This window comes from Polypterus senegalus, chromosome 15 (assembly GCF_016835505.1).
Source record: "Polypterus senegalus isolate Bchr_013 chromosome 15, ASM1683550v1, whole genome shotgun sequence".
Lineage (NCBI taxonomy): Eukaryota > Metazoa > Chordata > Cladistia > Polypteriformes > Polypteridae > Polypterus > Polypterus senegalus.
The window spans coordinates 114793157-114811769 of NC_053168.1; the positions used below are offsets into that span (position 1 = coordinate 114793157).

General features: G+C 34.8%; 1 protein-coding gene across 1 annotated transcript; it reads left to right on the forward strand.

Moving 5' to 3' along the window:
* Window positions 1-1254: 1254 nt before the first annotated feature.
* LOC120515819 (killer cell lectin-like receptor subfamily G member 1) lies at window positions 1255-16781 on the forward strand. Its single transcript, XM_039737144.1, has 4 exons — window positions 1255-1597; window positions 4895-5049; window positions 7540-7643; window positions 16019-16781. Exons 1-4 carry the CDS (start codon window positions 1531-1533, stop codon window positions 16134-16136), a joined length of 444 nt encoding a protein of 147 aa, XP_039593078.1. The 5' UTR covers window positions 1255-1530; the 3' UTR covers window positions 16137-16781.
* The last annotated feature ends 1832 nt before the right edge of the window (window positions 16782-18613 follow it).

Below are 18613 nucleotides of genomic sequence, written 5' to 3' on the forward strand. Positions count from 1 at the left end.
ATCCAGTTGTATTCTCTTAATGTCCCAAACACATGATTTTTTACAAAAATATTGTGAATGAAAATGTGAACAAGAATTTGAATTTTAGACCCAACTCCCATACATTTAGAGTCATATCCACAACTGGAGTGCCTCAGATTATTTACTTTGTAACAGCAGGCTGTGAAACAACACTGGTGAATTGATCTTCTGCTTTCTGAAGCATGCCAGATATGCACAAGCCCTAGACATATTCTCTTCCTGATGTTTTCACTCACTTATCTCTAATTTTTAATCTTTAGTTGTATACTATATGTTATAAGTGTATGTTTTTAGTTGTATCACATAAAATACAGTGTTAGCCAATGAATAGAATAGGCTATAACTGGGTTGGACTACTGACCAATGAGTGAGGCGGCGAGGCGGATCTTCAGTTGTGTCTTTATGTGTTCTGTTTTAGCCCAACAATTTGATTAACCAGTCAGTCAGTCATCGCCCAACCCGCTATATCTTAACACAGGGTCATGGAGGTCTGCTGGAGCCTGTCCCAGCCAGCACAGGGCGCAAGGCAGGAACAAACCCCGGGCAGGGCGCCAGCCCACCGCAGAGCACACACACACACACACATACCCTAACACAAAGCACAATTTTATACAAAAAAAAAAAACATGTCTTTGGGATGACTGACGTGAATTATGTGAAACAAATAACGTGAGATTTTTCATGGACATTGTGGTACTGCTTGATGTTCTCCAATGTTGGTCACCATAGATTTCTATTCTGTTAGAAACTTTATTATCTCAATTCTGTAACACAACATAAGATTACACTTTTTTTTCTCATCCATCACTATAAACTACATAGGGCATGCAACATATAAAAAAAATATATATATATAATTTTCATGTGCACAGTTCATGACAGTCAATCAGTAGCCAGCAAAATAATTTCAAAATAACATCTCTGCTACTTTGGATCCACAACCCCTGCCCTTGGTCATTCTTTGGAATCAGTTGCCACCTGTGTATTGTGTGTACTTTATGTCTACTAGTGGCTTAAGGGGTGTGAAATAAGCAGTAGTGTGACTGATAAACTTCTGATTCTGAGCAAATAATGTGTTATTTTGAAAGATGACACAAGAGGGCCTCATTGTCTGCCTGAAGCATAGCAGCAGTTTGCGAGCCTCAAGTTTGGTTTAGCACCTCAGTACATTGAACTGTGATTATAAACAGATGGTATCCTCCCACATGACTTTCTTAAGGTTTTATCAGTAATCTGTAGTTTTCATTTTGTAGAGAGTCTGCTTTTTTATTTTCCCACTGTTGCAATTTGCAAGTTATCACACGCAATATCAAAGCGGCATACAGTATGTGAATGGTGCAAGCTTTGCTCTCACTGCTAAAATCTCACACCTGACGGTAGTTGCTGCCACTGCGGTCGAATTGCAGGTTTTGCCAAAATTGAGTCGGAAATGCAATGGTCAAAGAAGTGGCAGGATGACATGCCCAGTGCTCCTACAGTTCTTTGCCTTTCCTAAATGCTGGGACTCCAATGCACTTAATGTTATGGAATATGAAACTGAATTCTTCTTTCACATTTTTCCAGTGCTTCATATACGGTAAGACATGCATTTTATGTTGTATTTTTCAGGCACAGCTTCTGGTCGTGCTGCTCGTCTCCCTGTTGTGTTGGGATTGATCCTGTGTCTGGTAGTGATGGTAGGAGTTGTTCTCTGTTCTTTTCAGAAAGGTAAGTGACTCATTGTAGATGCCGACAGAAGTAAAGAGCAACTTTAAGTGGTTTTGTGGAAAGTCAAAAGACACCTCATCCACTAACTGAATCAATGGGAATTCCAATATATGGTTAGAAAAAGGACAGGAAGTGAGATCAGCTGGGGGCAAATCTGAGTTACAAGCGATTACTGTTGCTGACTGCATAAATAATAATAATAATAACGAATACAGCATGTTACAAATGATTGTATTTTAGGCATTTGATTTACCATCCACTTGGTTGTTATTGGCACTAAATGACTCGCTTTTAACACAATTTTGTTTCATTTCGCAATTTAACTTAAAACATAATTTTTCAACATGGTAAACATGCTCTTGCAATCTGTTAAGCTTTACTCATAGAGTATCTTTTAATTGGGGGCACAGTGGCACAGTAATTTGGCACTTCTGCTGCAAAGCTTCAATCCCCAAACAACTAAGCTGCTCTCTGTGTAGAGTTTGCAAGTTCTCCCTTTGCCCGCACGTGTCATCCGTCTACATTCAAAGATGTCAGGGTTAAGATGATCGCTGGCTTCATTCACCCAGCATGAGTGAGGCTCAGTTTCTGTGTAAGTGTACTCTAATGCTTCATACAGAGTAGGTTACTACCTTATATCAACACTGCTAGATTGGGTTCCAACCTCCCATGATCCTGAATTGGATAAAGTGGATTTAAAAATGGAAGGAAGGATGGGCTTTCTGTTGTAAGGTTCATTTACCTTAAAATCTTTTCAATTATTAGTCCTTCTAAATCTCTTGTACGTGACTGCTGTCAGGCTACGTCTCTCATTAAACTGTCAGTAGTTGTGGACTTAAATTAAAAAACTGCTCATTGCATTCTAACAGCTAGAAAATCTCATTTTAAGCCGATTTACAGATGTGGCTTTATTTTTTCCAAACATATACATGTTAAGATGTCGCAAAGGGTCAGGTAGTGAGTCAGGGGTTATTGAATATTCACCTTCTCTGACAAGTCGTCTTTATTCTTTACACATTTCTGTGGAGAACATCACCCTGAAATGTGGCACAGGATCACATACTGGATTTCTGCAGTTGGTAGCAGGTCAGGTCTCTCTGTCTGAGGGTTACATAATGAATCCAAGTCTGGCAGCCTCGTGCTTTTGTGTTCAGTGCCTTAGTTATAATTCACAAAGTCTTAGTGACATGTCAGCAGTGTTAAACATCGGGGTTAGATGATGAGCAAGTCATTTCTGGTTTGAAATGCAAAGTTAAATGAAGACGTCTTCAACAAGATTATCATTTATTGTTCCTTAAATAAAGCATTGCTCAAACATTGCTGCTTTTTAAAAATTAGTGTTATAAATTTAAGATACTAAAATGTGAAATATCATTTATCCACTGCGGTGGGCTGACGACCTGCCCGGGGTTTGTTTCCTGCCTTGCACCCTGTGTTGGCTGGGATTAGCTCCAGCAGACCCCCGTGAACCTGTAGTTAGGACATAGCAGGTTGGATAATGAGTGGATGGATGGATCATTTATCCATCCAATATTTATAGAACCCAATCAGACATATCAGCTGACAGCATTAAACACAAGACCAGCAGAACCAACCCTGGGTGGGACACCAGCCATGACAAGGCACACTCATTGACATGTCGCCAAGTGGGCCGATATTATGAGCAGATTGTGTAAATGCTTACAGTAAATGTTACAAAGGGGCCAAATTTCCTCTGTTGGCAAAACTGACTCTCCATCATTACTGAGAAATGTCTGTCTCTGTCAGATATGATTAAGTAAATGAATGAATATGAAGTAAAAGAAAATGACTAGGAAATTTAGGGAATTTAACTAGGAAATGAAGAATTAAACAACTGCAGGAATTGTTCATGCAATTTGGATTTGCAGCATTCAAAAACAGGTGACAAGTTCACTATTTAAACAAATTATTTTTACATTTATTGTAATTTAGTTGTAGACACGAACCAAGAAATGAAGAGATGTCATTAAAAAAAAAAGGACAACAACAAAATAACATTTACTTGTAAAGTACACTTCCAAACAAGATATCTAGTTCAAAGTGCATTACCCAAGAAAGTCATGAAAAATACAAAGAAAAAAAATAAAAATAAAATGAGAAACAAAGAGTAATAAATAAAATAAGACCATAAATACATAATTAAATACAAATTTATGTAATACAGATGAAAATGATTTGGGCTTTTCAGAATTTCAGAATTTTATTTCTATTGCTGTATGCACCTTCCACATGATTTTAGTTTAATTACTAATAGCACACTTTTTAGCATTTAAGAGATAATCTCAGATATTTTGCAGCATTCATCTTCTGTTATGCAGCATACATACTGTTATTTAACACAGCACAACAATTTCTGTGTATTTTCTACATTTGGATCAGTGGCCGATTAAGTGACTTTCTCGGAAGAAAGTGAGGGAGAAGGACTTTCAGCCTTCAGGTTCACTTTATTATCATAAAAACTTCCCAATGCAGCTACAGATCATAACATACTGTATACTGCAACGTAACATTCACAGACTGGCTGAACAGAGTTCAGAGTTGAGTTGTAAATCTGTTGAGCACTCATCAATTTGGCAGAGTCACAATACTTCCCCATTGTATATACAGTATATGCCTGAATATTTACAGCGGCCATCTTTGGTGGATAAAATCTACAGGACGATTTGCCTCAAAATCAAGAGGCTCCCATCACATTCTGACACACTGACAAACACACAAACATCATTTTAAAAATGGTGAAATTGTATTCAGGGATACTTAAATAATTTACATAAAAAGTCAAAAGTCTGGTCCTGTCGTAACACTTTCCCAGATCATTCTGTAACGATGACTAAAGTAGAGTAAGTAACATTGCATTTCTTGTTTGTATTCTACTTTTCATGTTGGTCACATTTACAGAGTACGTTGCCAATGGTATCACTTTTCGTGAATAGCCAAGTATGTCGTTGAAATAGAAATAAATTGAAACTGTAAACCTGTTTGTCAAAAAAAAAAAAAAACATAGAAATGTGAAACATATGTTTAATGTAACAAATATAAAGGGTAATTCATTTCATATTCTTGTGCCTTTTTAAACTCAGAATTCGATTTGCTTCACATATGACTGACATTCTGTTTTTGTATCATTTACTGATTTAATTTTCAGATAAACCAGGCTATGATTGTGCCAGAGGATGGGTGAGATACAAGAGCAGCTGCTACTACTTTCAGAACTTCACGGGTAAAACCTGGTTGTCCAGCTTGGAATTCTGCGCATCCCTGGGATCTCAGCTTGTTGTGATTAATGACATGAAAGAGCTGGTAAGGAAAAATTAGTGTCACTTGTGTCTGTCACAGTGTGTGATGTATGTGTGCGTGTTGGGTTTGGGAATCTGATGTGGTCGACCAGAGTCATAACTTTTATTTCTAATTATGTTGTCACTAACTTTAAATTGGAGCTCCTGTTTGAAGATACAGGTCCAGCTTTACTTTTGAGAAGCTTTCTGTCTGTCCATTTATGAGATTTACAAAAGATTGTGCCTTTACATTTGTCTTACTTTCTATCTATCTGGTATTCACACAAACAAAACAGAAACCAAGAACTGCAGACACAGTTTCAGTCCTCATGCATTTGTCTGTTTTCTTTATTTGTCAAGATTTTCCTCAGTTTTAAAAAGCAACACCATTGTGACCGCTGATGCTTTTGTTTTCAAATTTAGCAAATACTTTAAGGAATTAATATTTTCTGGAATAAGGTGATCTATCAGATTTGGTACTGCGTTTTTACCTCTTTGAGGCGCAACAATATTTGACCTTAAGGCTGTTTGTAATGCCAGTGTATGGCAGTAGATGGCACTTTAGAAATTCTTACACTTTTGAGTTTAAAAACGTGGGTCACACTGGGTGTGCAAAAAAAAGAAAAGGTTTTTAGTGTCCTCCAAAAATTGTAGATGTTCTTTATAGATTTGAGGGTGCTGTGTCCAAATCTGGCAACAGAATTGCTCTGTCGTATCCAGTTTTTCAAAGATGAAGTTTTAAAATAAAAAAAAACCAAAACATTAATTTGGAGAAAAAAGTGTAATATACAGTATTTTAAAAATTAAGGACATGTTGCACCCAAGTGTAGGCAAGAGAGCTAGTTTCCTAGAATTTTCAAAGAAAATTGTGTCAAACATGTTTTCAAATGTCTTCCAAACTCTTTTTTCAAGGTTGTACATCTTGGATTTGAAAGGCTCCCATATTTTCATAAAAATATTTAAACAAAAACTTTCTCTCTTATGGACAATAAAAAGTATCTTTCTCACCTTCCAAATATAAATTTCTTGCTATTTGGGTAGAACAAAATTGAGAGAAGGAAATACTGATTGAGAGCAAAAGATATGTAGCACATGCTTGATTTTGGGTTCTTTCCACTTCACAAATAAGGAAGACTGTTATTTTCTAGGCCAAAATATAACTCAAATAATAATCTGAGTGTGAAAAATACTTATGCCATAAAACAAAGGCACCTCAAATTGGTGTTTGTTATTTAATTCAATATCTTGCGGAAATGGCTTGTGGTAGAGAAATTTGAGTTTCATTAGTGGATTCAGCACACCTAAATCTATGAATGCACTGAGTTTTTTAAAGTGTTATTTGCCTAATTACCTGTTTCTCACCTTGCTGTATTCTGTTCTCCACATAAACTGCAAACAGAGTTTAAACCTAAATTGATTTCAAAAGCATATGCCGCGTAAGTGATATAATGTGTAAATATGCTGCAGAAAGGCTAACAATGGAAATAGATAGATGTGTTTTATTTGTCCCCAAGGAGAAATTAGAACTTTACAGAAGCTCAAGAGAGAAAGAAAGACAAATATATCTGTGATCCATCAGATGGGTCACAGTTTTACTCCAAAGTCAACAAAATGGTTGCCTTCATAAAAGGCATTCAGGATAACAGAACTAGAGTACACATGTTGCATCCACATTTGAGCGAAGGACTCTGTGACTTTGGCTGAGTTTCGTAACAGAGGTACTCTCAGATTCTGCTTCCTTAATTCTCGAGTGCATAGTCCTCACAGAGTATGATGGTGTCCTTTTCATGTTTTAAATTTATTTTGAAAGTCACACAGTCCAAATGGTTTATTTGTCCATAAGACAGCGTGGTGACAAAATGTGTTAGTATTAAACAATACGATGTATTTCTTTGTTGTTTATTCTTACCACAGCAAACACAACTGGGGCTCGTTTATACCAACAGCAATATGCTTGCATTAGGCCTCACTGTGACTGAGACTGCTAAGTCAGAAGTTTTCTTTCTTTTACATTTTCTTGCTTTTTGGCCATTGTGCTCTGTAATCTGACCATAGAGTGTGTGTTTATGTATGTATGTATGTATGTATGTATGTATGTATGTATGTATGTATGTATGTATGTACCCATTTATGTTTTTATTAATTTAAAGAGCTTCTATAAAAATCCAGATTACCCCCTGAGGACAAATAAAGATCTATCTATCTAACCAAAGTGAAGGAATAAGACTGAAGGCATTGAATAAGTTCTCTCTCTCTCTGTCACACAAAACACCTGATGCATTCACTTGTTTAACTTATGTGCTTTCTTGTACTCAGAATGAAGGAACTTTAGCATTCTGTTAAACTCACAAACAAATTGTAAGAATATTCTACCAACCTCACACTTATTGAACAATCCTGTTAAAAAGTAACATTGTCTTCATATAACTCAAAGACACACGGTCATATAGTGGATAGCTGTAACTGTTTTATTAGATAAAGCATCTCACTCATATTTTGCATTTCTTGCCTTCAGCATTTCCTACAAAGTGAGATTGAAGAACAAGTGGTGTGGATAGGAGTCACTTGGAACAGAAACATGAATTGGACATGGCTGAACAACAGCACTAATGATGTTCTGTGAGTGGTCTTTGTGTCTACTGCTAGAGAGGAAATATCAAACGCAGATTGAAATATGACATTAGTTTATGTAGCACTTTTCAACAGTGCATACCATTCTAAGGTGCTTTAAAAGGACACAGCTATGGTTCAGTTTGTTACATACTGTATGTTTTTTTTTTTATTACAACTGTAGCACAAGTGACTTGTGATCTGTGGTGAGGACTGATGCACCAGCCTTCTGACACTTTAACAGGCTGACCATCCTTAACAAGAACAACATAAACACACAGCTCTGTTTCAATGTGTTCAGCTTGTACCCACTTTGCAAGCTGTATACAAAGCAGTCTTGCCCACATTTGTACCTGATTTCACTCTTATTTACTGTATGTTGTTGATTTTTGGCATCTTGATTTTCCATAAAAACATTGAAAATAATATCAAGACAGATCATTAGAAATAGTGAAATGCTAGAATATTAGATTATTTATTTAGATAAATATGCCATTGTAGAATCAGTCATGGCAGAAATTCTATATATCTTCTCATAAGAAAAATATGGAGAATTTGAAACTGATTCTAGAAAATGTTATGCAAACCAGAATGATGAAATGATTTGAGATACCTGAAACTCTGTGATAGTAAATAGGAAAAATAACGTGAGTGTCAAAAGGCTTTTGACTCATTTTATTCAGATATCCATTTCTCCATAAGAAAGAAAAAAAAAACGTAAAAAATGTTTCAGTAGCAAGGTTACTACAGTTAACAAAAACTAAAATCAAAACTGAAACTATTATTAAAAAAACATTTTTGTAAACTGAAATAAAATAATTAACAAAGCCAAAATGAAAAACTAAAAGTAAATGAAACTATTAAAGTAGCTGGAAAGACTAATTGAAATAAAATAATAATATGCTAAAAATAGTTTTAGTTTTCATTTTTGAATGAATATTTTTGCCATTAGTCTTTAACCCTTGTAACTTTTAACTCTAAAACATAAGTACCATTAGCCACATGTATTCATCCAGTGAACGGCGGCTGGTGACGAAGGGCGATGTTCACACAGCCTTTACAGTGACAGAGCAAGCTGAACACGGGCGCGTAAAGCATGTGAAATAGAAAGCGATTTACGTGCCGTCTTTCTTTGCGCTTTTTGTATATAAAAATGTAATTCAAACATCTGAAATCGGAATGTGCTGGTCAACATAGCCTTTACTGTATAGACAGAAAAACCATGAGTGAGTAACGTTTCAGTTTATTTCTCAGGTGCCTGCATTTTGTTGACAATAATTCACCTTCCACTTCGCACAGGAGAAATCTTTTTTCAAAATAAAACAACACCAATCGAGAGACTGACTAGGTCATCATACAAGATCAGCATATTGTTACTGACTAATCACTTTTGCTTTAAAAACATTGTTTAACAACAAAGCGATACAAACCTTGTAAAATTCCTGAGCTGGCAATGTCTCTACTGAACTACAGGTAAGTAGGTGAAGAGAGTCTGCCAACTGGCGAAAAACTAAACACACTAATGTGTTTTTGTATTTATTTTAAATGTATTAATTTATCCCCCTTTTTTTCAATTTCTCTCGTTTTTTCTCTCACAAAGTAAATAGTTAAAATATCATATTCTTTTTGTTCTTAACATCAGCCATATCTTACACATTGCATACCAGGGATTTTTGCTGCCTCCAGGTTTCCTGTGATCCTGCTCTGGATAAACAGGTTTATATAATCTATCTATCTATCTATCTATCTATCTATCTATCTATCTATCTATCTATCTATCTATCTATCTATCTATCTATCTATCTATCTATCTATCTATCTATCTATCTATCTATCTATCTATTGTTCCTAATCTCAGATGCTTTCTCTGTCGTTTTGTGGCTGTCCTCACTCTTATTACCTGCTCTTACTCTTGTTTTTTAGTTTCCTTCAATACAGCTAGGTGGGGTCTGCACACCAGTTCAAGCCTAAGAGCCCTTTTCTTCCTAAGCCCCCATGATTTTCATGATCACACCCGTCAGAACACAATAGAATATTATTTCTGATTTTTGATCTCTTTTCAGGGCTGCAGGTGGCAAAATTATGTCTATTAATTGTATGTGCCTGAGATGAAATCAGAGATTAATATGGCTGGTAGAAAATAAAAAGCCCAGTATGGGAGATTTTTGATTGCAATATTGAAGGCATTCATTATAAGAACATTGTCTTGGAGTGAGATATATTGTGTGCTATAGACATTTACAGTAAAAAAAAACCCTTAAACCTTAAAATTCACCTAAATGTTATTACAAATTGGCCCAGGAAAAGATAAAAAGTGTCAACAGTCAGTGCATTTTTGTTTGCACAAATGATATAGAAAACATTTTTTAAATTTAAAATTGATTAAAATTGTTCATATTCGGTATCTGGTTTTGATTATGCTTTTTTATCAGACAAAAACAAAACCAGATAGTAAACGATGTAGTGTATGTAATAAGCTCTTAAACTCATATCCAAATCCACTAAGTCTACAGTTCTATCTGATTGTGACACAAAACTAAACTTCATAGTAGCTCTTTAACCATACCATAATTACTAAAACTAAAACTGAAACTAATAGATATAAAAATAAAATAGAAATGTCTTTATGAAATAAAAACTAAATTAATACTAAAAATACACGAAAAGGGAAAACTCAAACTAAACTGAATTTCCAAGTAAGATCAGAAAAAAATATAGAAATTTAAAACTAATATAAAAAGGCAAAACTATAATAACCTTGTTCAGTAGCTGTATGTGAAAAAACTTATTGATATAAAAGTGAAATCCAGAAAATTGTGGATGTACTCTACAATTTATGAGCACTCTGACAGTGTTATAAGTCAAACCAGTGGCCCTTGTTCAGTTGTAGGAAATTACGGTGTCTATAAAAAGTACTCTCCTCCTTGGAAGTTTTCTCATTTTTGTTCTTCTGCAACATCGAATCACGGTGCATTTATTTTGGCTTTGTTGACACAGATCAACAGAAAAAAGAGTTTTTAATGTCAAAGTGAAAAACGATCCCTGCAAAGTGATCTAATAAGAAGAGGCCATTCAGCTCAATATTGTTCATCTATGTCTGTTCACCCATCTCTTTAAGAAAAAGTGGACAATTGTAGGTTCCTAAAGTAATGCTATCTACTACACTGTTTAATTGTGTTCCTCTATGGCATAATTTGAATAATTTCTATCATGATGCTTCATAATCTCAAATTACTCAGAGTGTAAAAATTGAGAATGTTCTATCTTATCTTTATAACCCAAACCTTTCACTTTTTGAATAAGTCTTTTCTCTGTACTTTTCCTTATCTCTGCTTCATCAATTTTATATATGGAGACAGTTTAATATATATAATTCAGGCAATATTTAATTTTATTATATATCTTAAGATATACAATAAGATTAAGTTGTTCTTAACGCATTATGCTGTCTTACCCAACAACCATTAGTCTTCTTTATAGCGTCTAGCCTGTGTCTTTGTGGACAATGACAACTCCACTGCGACTGTTAAGTCCTTCTCGTTCAGTGTACTTTCATGTTTTTAACCTCCTCTGTTATACTTGCATGTGCAAAATTTTTACTTTGTAATTCTTTACATTAAACTGCCTTTGCCGCATACCTCCGCAGGTCTTAATTCTGTACAGGTTCATTCTGCTGACTCCTGGCTGCTGCAATTCCATTTAGTGTAATGTTATCTACAAACTTGTTTCAGTCTGTTTGCTGCGTTTTTATTATGATCAGGTATATTTAAATTAATCGATTCCATTTAAAGTCTTTCCTAACACTATAGCCCTTTTTTATTTTTAGTGTTTACACCAATTTTGCATGCATTGCTTTAGCGTGCCTTAAAATGCCACTTTTTTACTATAATCAAAAAACACTCATGCTAAAGTATCATGCCACAAACATTTGACAATCAATATAAATGATATCATATGCACTTCTCTGATCAAATGCTTTGTTGCATCCTTATAAAATTACATTATGTTTATTAACCATAATTTTCCCTTCTATATTCATGTTAACTGTTTGCTAATACACCAATTCTTGATATGTATTGCTCAGCCTTGTCTTTAATAGTTGCTTTCATTAATGTTCCCACCTTACATGTTAATGTAACTGTCCATCGCTTCTTAGGATTGGAATTTTTTTTAAATATTTTATTTCTAAAAACTAGAACAACTAAAATGGCATTCTACTCAATCAAACATATAATCTTTATATATAATACGCTACCTTGGCTGTCTGTAGCTCGCAAACTGTTTGACCTACTGACCTGAAATTTGGTACATATATACTACGTGATGTCTACTATCCACTTTCGGGGTGATGATTGACCTCCAAGGTTATTCCTCTTTTTATTTTTTTTTTAATTTATTGTACAATCAACTTTCAGCAGCAGCCAGCAGAGCAGCCGTGCAGCACATGCATATGGTCGCAATTCTCATCATCTTCGCCATCACTTCCTCTACCTCTTCATAGCTTAAATCATTCTTGAGGCAGATTGAAGACTTAATGGCCAGCTTAAGTGAAAGCTTAAAGTAATTGCAACACAAACACTGACTTAATCAGTTTTAATGCGAAAAGATGCTGACGAAAGAAGAGAAGAAGCAGGTCGCTAGGTTGGAGAAAAGAAGAGCTGCTCAGGAAGCAGCAAGCACATCAACCTCTGAACAAACAAATACTAAACATTCAGAGAAAGGGTAGGAAAACTAGGAATGCTCAAGTCAAGTGTATTCACTGCACGGTATCGTGCAGTGCAACATTACTGGTTTAAGATATTACAAGGAACACTGATGTTTCCAGCCAACTCTCCTTGAAGAATAAACATACAAAGTTTCAAAGAAACTGGTTACTGGTAATAACATAACAGATGCAACATTTGCCTTGAAATGAATACAGACAAAACAAAGGAAAAACAGAAATACAAAGGATAAAAAGTAATACAAGAAAGATAAGAAGATAAGATCTTTTTAAAAATAATGCAACAATTAAAAAACATTCAAGAGTCAATCACAGGCCTAGCATGCTTAGTATTGAATTCTTGTCATGTCATATAAAATGTTTTTGATATATCCTCTAAGAGAGAATTTATTTTTTCTAATTTGAGATTGAGATTTTATTTTATTTTATTTTTTTAATTTTATTTATTTTATTGCAATCATTCCATACAAATCAATTAATTTTTTTCAAAAAGTAGGATTGGGAACAAGTCGACTCTCATGCCCGAGAGAGAGAGCAAGGCAAACAGATTAAAACTTAAGGCTTGTAAACATACCTAAATTAATAAGTTTGATAAGCCAATAGAGATGAATGGAGAAGAGAAAGAAATACAGAAATAATTGCTTCCTCTGTGCTTTAAGAGCTTATTCTAAAATATTACCGATTAGATCCTGCCATGTTTTGAAAAAAATCTGTACAGATCTTCTAACTGAGCTTTTGATTTTTTCCAATTTCAGATAGTATAACACATCAGTTTCCCACTGACTTAAAAGAGGAGAGTTAGGATTCTTCCAGTTTACCAAAATAAGTTTGCGTGCCAAAAGTGTAGTGAATGCAATCACAGTTTCTTTGTCCTGCTTCACTTTAAGCCCCCTCAGTGAGCCCACCACACACAGGGAGGGATTGGGACACCAAGGCTGTCTGAAAGGTAATTCAAAATGTTGGTCCAGAATGATGTTAATTTGGTGCAGGCCCAAAACATGTGACCTGTGAGGCTGAGATTTGATTGCAGCGTTCGCAGGTTGGATTTTGCCCTGGAAACATTTTGGAGAGTTTTAGTCGAGACAGATGTGCTCGATATATAATTTTGACTTGAATAATTGTATGCTTTGCGCATATGGAGCTCCAGTGAATTCTCTGTATTGCTACCTTCCACTCCTTTTCTGAGATATTGATTAAGAGATCTTTTTTGGACAATTCTAAATGAAAGGGTTGACCTTTTTTATTTTTATTCGCTCATTCAGTCACTGTGTGTCGCTTGCATTTTCCCCCTGTTTCCTCATGTGTTTCTTTCTGGGTATTCTGGCTTTTCTGCTACCACACCAAAGACATGCATATTTCATGAGTTGGTGACTCTAAACTGATCTCATATGAAGACTTGCTGGCATGAGCGGGTGTATTACATGATGGTCTGGCACCCAATCAGGCTTAGTTCTTATCTTGTAGCCTGTTGCTTCTTTTTATCCTATAATTGTAGTTAGTGTATTGCAAAATGCCTGAATAGATTTATTTACTCATTCATTTTTTGAATCTGTTTATGCCAGCCAATTTATCAATGCAGAAAGCTGGCACTGTGGCTAAAGGATCTGGGCTGGTAATTTGAAGGTTGCCAGTCCGAATCTCGGCAGTGACAGAAGGAATACTACTCTGTTGGGCCCTTGAGCAAGGCCCTTAACCTGCAATTGCTCCAGGGGTGCTGCACAAATAGCTGATCCTGCCCCCAATTAACTCTCTACAGAATAAGTTAGGGTATGTGATAAATGACAAATTCCTAATACAAGAAATTGTATATGGTGATTATAAGCCTAAAAAATTAAATTAAAAAAGCTAAAATCCCTACCAAAATTGGAATTAAGACATTTAGTATGCTGTTCTAGATTAAACATTTCTATTTCTGTGTTGACTTGGTTGACAGATCATAGCCCTACAAAGCTGGTAGTCAAATCCATTGTGTTCTCTACACTGTAGCACATGCAGCAGTTTACATGAGAATGTCATTTTATTACTCTTTTCATCCATCCTTCCTTTTTCAAACCCTCTTAATCCAATTTTTAGGTTTAGTCGCATACAAATTCAAGAAGCACCTACTGTGATAGCCATGTCTGACTGTCTGTAAGTGCGAATGAAACAACTCTGCCCCCCATGGAGTGATTTTGCTGAAATCTGTCACACTTATTCTTCAAATACATTTGTCAAGACAGCTCATTTCATTGAGATATCTCAAAAAAGTTTTCAAATCGCAAAGTCTGTCATTTAAAAGCATCTGAGAATATGCAAACACGTCTATCTTTTAAACTCAATTACAGGTTAGTTTCCTGTTTCAATTTTACCCTGATAGGGGTTACACCAGCTTGTATATTTTGTATATTTTCCTCTTTTACTTATCTGCCAGATGCTTGGATCCCAATTTGTAATGCCAGGGAAAGGGCAGCTTATACAGCAGCACCCTTCTTCTGCTGGTTTAGGTAAGTTAACCATAAAAGTATACAAATGGTCACTTTTCTGGAAATGATTGGAAGAGGAAAACAATTGTGTAAGCATATATAAGACTGAGTTGATTAAATTAATATTAACTACAGATTATTACTGCAAAAGAGCGACGTTATCAACCTGCAGCTAAATGACGTTTGAACTAATTAGTAACACGTGAAAGGTGCAGCTCCCCTAAGTTGTGGGTTTAGACAAGAAATGCAGTTGATCGGAGCCACTGGGCATGCAACAAGAACCGTGCTATGGTATACAGCTTTAATGGTGCCCAAAGAGGTTGATTGTGCTGCAAATAGCAAGGACAGGGCAAGACTACTGTTTGCATGTGCTGAAAGAGTTACTTAGTGGTACAATATAAAGCAGACTGAGCTGGCATTATGGTTTACCGATCCCAGAAAAGCCAGTTTTGCTTCTGTGTACCTTTCGATTGGAATTAAAATCTTTAACATATTTGATGTTCCCATTGCACAATAATTCAGTTTCTTCTCAAGTTTGTAGTTATTTATCTCATTTTAATGAATTACTGGCCTTTTTAATATTTAGAAGGAGAACTTGTTTTTCTTTTGATAATTACTGGGTAACACTCTGCTGGGTATACTTTCAGAAATGTTACATCATGCCATGTGTACATTTTTTAACTTGTTATTTTTTATCATAGCCAATCACCAACCACAGTTTTCAGGAATATTTAGTAAGTTAGTGGTGTTATACTGTACATACAATTTCATTACATTTTTTTCTAAAGTTCATTTATCTTCTGTCTATTCTTTGGGACTATATGAACACGAAATTTAAATTTGTGTTGTTTTCATACGTTCATACGTTCATACGTTCATACGTTACTGCACCAGTGAGCTCTTACTTACTTTCACAGTCTGTGGTCACACCTTATACAAATAAAATGAAGATATAAAGTGTATACATAATCAGCAATGCATTTAAAGCCTAAGCTGCAGTCCTTTTGCTGTGTGAATTATTTCATTTTATTCTGTGACGTTCATATCTCTTATGCTACACCAGTTTGAAAATTGTTGTTATTGTTGTTGCGGTTATTATTGGATTATTATTTATGTTGTAGCCACCCCCCAAAGTTTATGATACTGAGCAGTACATTAAAATTTTTACTTTAAGGTTTTTTTTTTTGTTTTTTTTGTAGGTTCTCATTCAAGTTGGTGGAAACTCCTAGCAGAACCTGTGTCTATCTTTCCAAGCTAAAAGCAAAGAAAATGTCATGCATGATCTTACTTAATTGGATTTGTAAGAAACAGGTTTAACTTCAAAATATTCTATTTTCATACTTTTGTTTTAACTGGTGATTAAATAAATGTGTTCTTGGCTTACAGTAAAAATAAAGCTACTGGACCCACTTTTATGTAAACACAAGTAAATACAGAGTGAATTCTTCAAATCTGTGTGAACTTCGGGCTCGTTGACTGTCAGGCAGCCTGTTCTTGTCAGCACAGTTCTACATCCACCCCACTTGGATATACAGTAGGAGTTAATACTAAGTAATCAATCCATGGAGGTGATATATGGGGTTAGGGAATTCAAAGCAGTGCTTATGAAGGAAAACAACATTGTGATGTTACTTTAATACCCATTAACCATTTTATGCACTTGCATTTTGTGCCATGGCAGGGCCCTGAGAGTCACAGAGCTAACACGTGAAGTTCACATGAAGTGATTTAATTTTTGAATAGATTTTAATTTAACTATTCTAGGGTATTTTTGTTAATTGAATGAACTAAGACTGGTACCCAATATCTTTTTCAGTTGGAGAGCTGTTTCCTCCAGGGAATCTTCACACACATGTTGTTTACCCTTTGTATTATTTGACAGATACTGTATTACATATCTATAATCTTCTTCTGTCTGCCGACTGGCCGACCAACTACAAGCATTACAAGCATTACCTGGTAGGTAATCATCCAAATAATCAGACTGTAATTCATACTTTTCAATATATACAGTATATATATATATATATATATATATATATATATATATATATATATATATATATATATATATGTATTTATTCAAAGAGCTTCTGTGTAAAACCTAATTTTCTTAATTAGGAGACACATAAAGATCTATCTATCTATCTATCTATCTATCTATCTATCTATCTATCTATCTATCTATCTATCTATCTATCTATCATATAGTGCCATTCACTATATCCCTATGTTCCTTTTCCTATAATATTATCTAGAAACACTTGTAAAAAACCACCTGGGTGACTTTAAAGAACATGCAGAATGGAGTTTTAGGGGCTGCCAGTTTGATGAGGACATACAGTAGCTTGTGTCTTGCACTCAGTGCTGTAGGCTCTGCATACCTGTTAGTTTGGGCTGGAGAGAGCAGAGCTGGAGAATTCATGATGAAATATTAAAATTATGAATAGTAGTAATAATGTTCAATTAATAAGCATAACATTTTTTATGTTTAAATACTTCAAATTCAAAATTGTACATTCATTTTACAACTTTGGTTATTCAAATACGAGGTTATGAGGCAAACGTTTTTTTAATTTAATGTACAATAATATCAGATTAAATTGTTATAAACTGAAAATTGCATTAAAACAGCTCCTTATTAGACGTTGCTAGCTTAAAATGCATTGTTTCCATTGGGCTGTGGAGAGACTAGTCAATGTCCCCATTGTTTTTCAGCTTGAGATGAGTGCATAGAGAAAAGGCACTGTATGATAGATAGATAGATAGATAGATAGATAGATAGATAGATAGATAGATAGATAGATAGATAGATAGATAGATAGATAGATAGATAGATAGATAGATAGATAGATAGATATGAAAGGCACTACATGATAGATAGATCTACAACTAGTAGAACTGAGTGGAGGCAACAACAATCTTATGCTGGAGGTGAATTCTTTGTCAGCAGTCAATCTAAAAGCTTCCGAAATCAGAAATGAATGAACAAGCATACTTATCTTCTCCACCATAGTAATTCAACTTCTGCTTAATCCCTCTTTATTGTCCACTTAGAGACAAAAAGATTTTCAGCTTTCAGCCGTTCAGTATCAAAAACAGACCGTGGTAGGTTATGTTCAGTGTGTGAAAGCTCGGGATTCTCCAAAGTACCTATAAAGATGACTTTATCACCTTGTTGTTTGCTTTGTACTCAATAATTGAGGTGTTTAATTTGATTTTATTGATACTGCATTGATTGCATGTAGTATCTATCTCAATACCCCCTGTGAAATGTCCCATATAAAATAAAGATTCACAGTTTTAAATAGCATTTTGTGAGATTAACTGGACAAATATCTAAAAAAAAAAAAAACACTTAATAAAATAGTGTAAGGCAAATCAATCATGATTTGTTAATTGCATAAACTGTATATTCATGTACACTAGTATTCAAAAAATTGTAATCTCCCAGAAATGTTTATGTTTTATATAGAAATGTATACTTTTTTTTATCAAGGTCCCATTAAATCAATTAAACAATATAACCAAGACGTGGCCAATGTTGCAAATGGATATTGCTGCCTGAAATGACTAATGCATAATTTATGTTTCACATACGACTGCAAAGTCTCATATCCAGCAGCCATTACTCCAGTCTTTTAGCTCCTCTTTAATTAGTCAACTGTAAATGTTGATTGGTTAGTAAAGAAACCTTTGTAATTAAATTGCAATGAATTTAGTCTGTTCACTAATGCAAATAAATTGTCTTTCCTTTTGCTGCAAGGTATTCCTAAATTTCAAATAAAACAGCT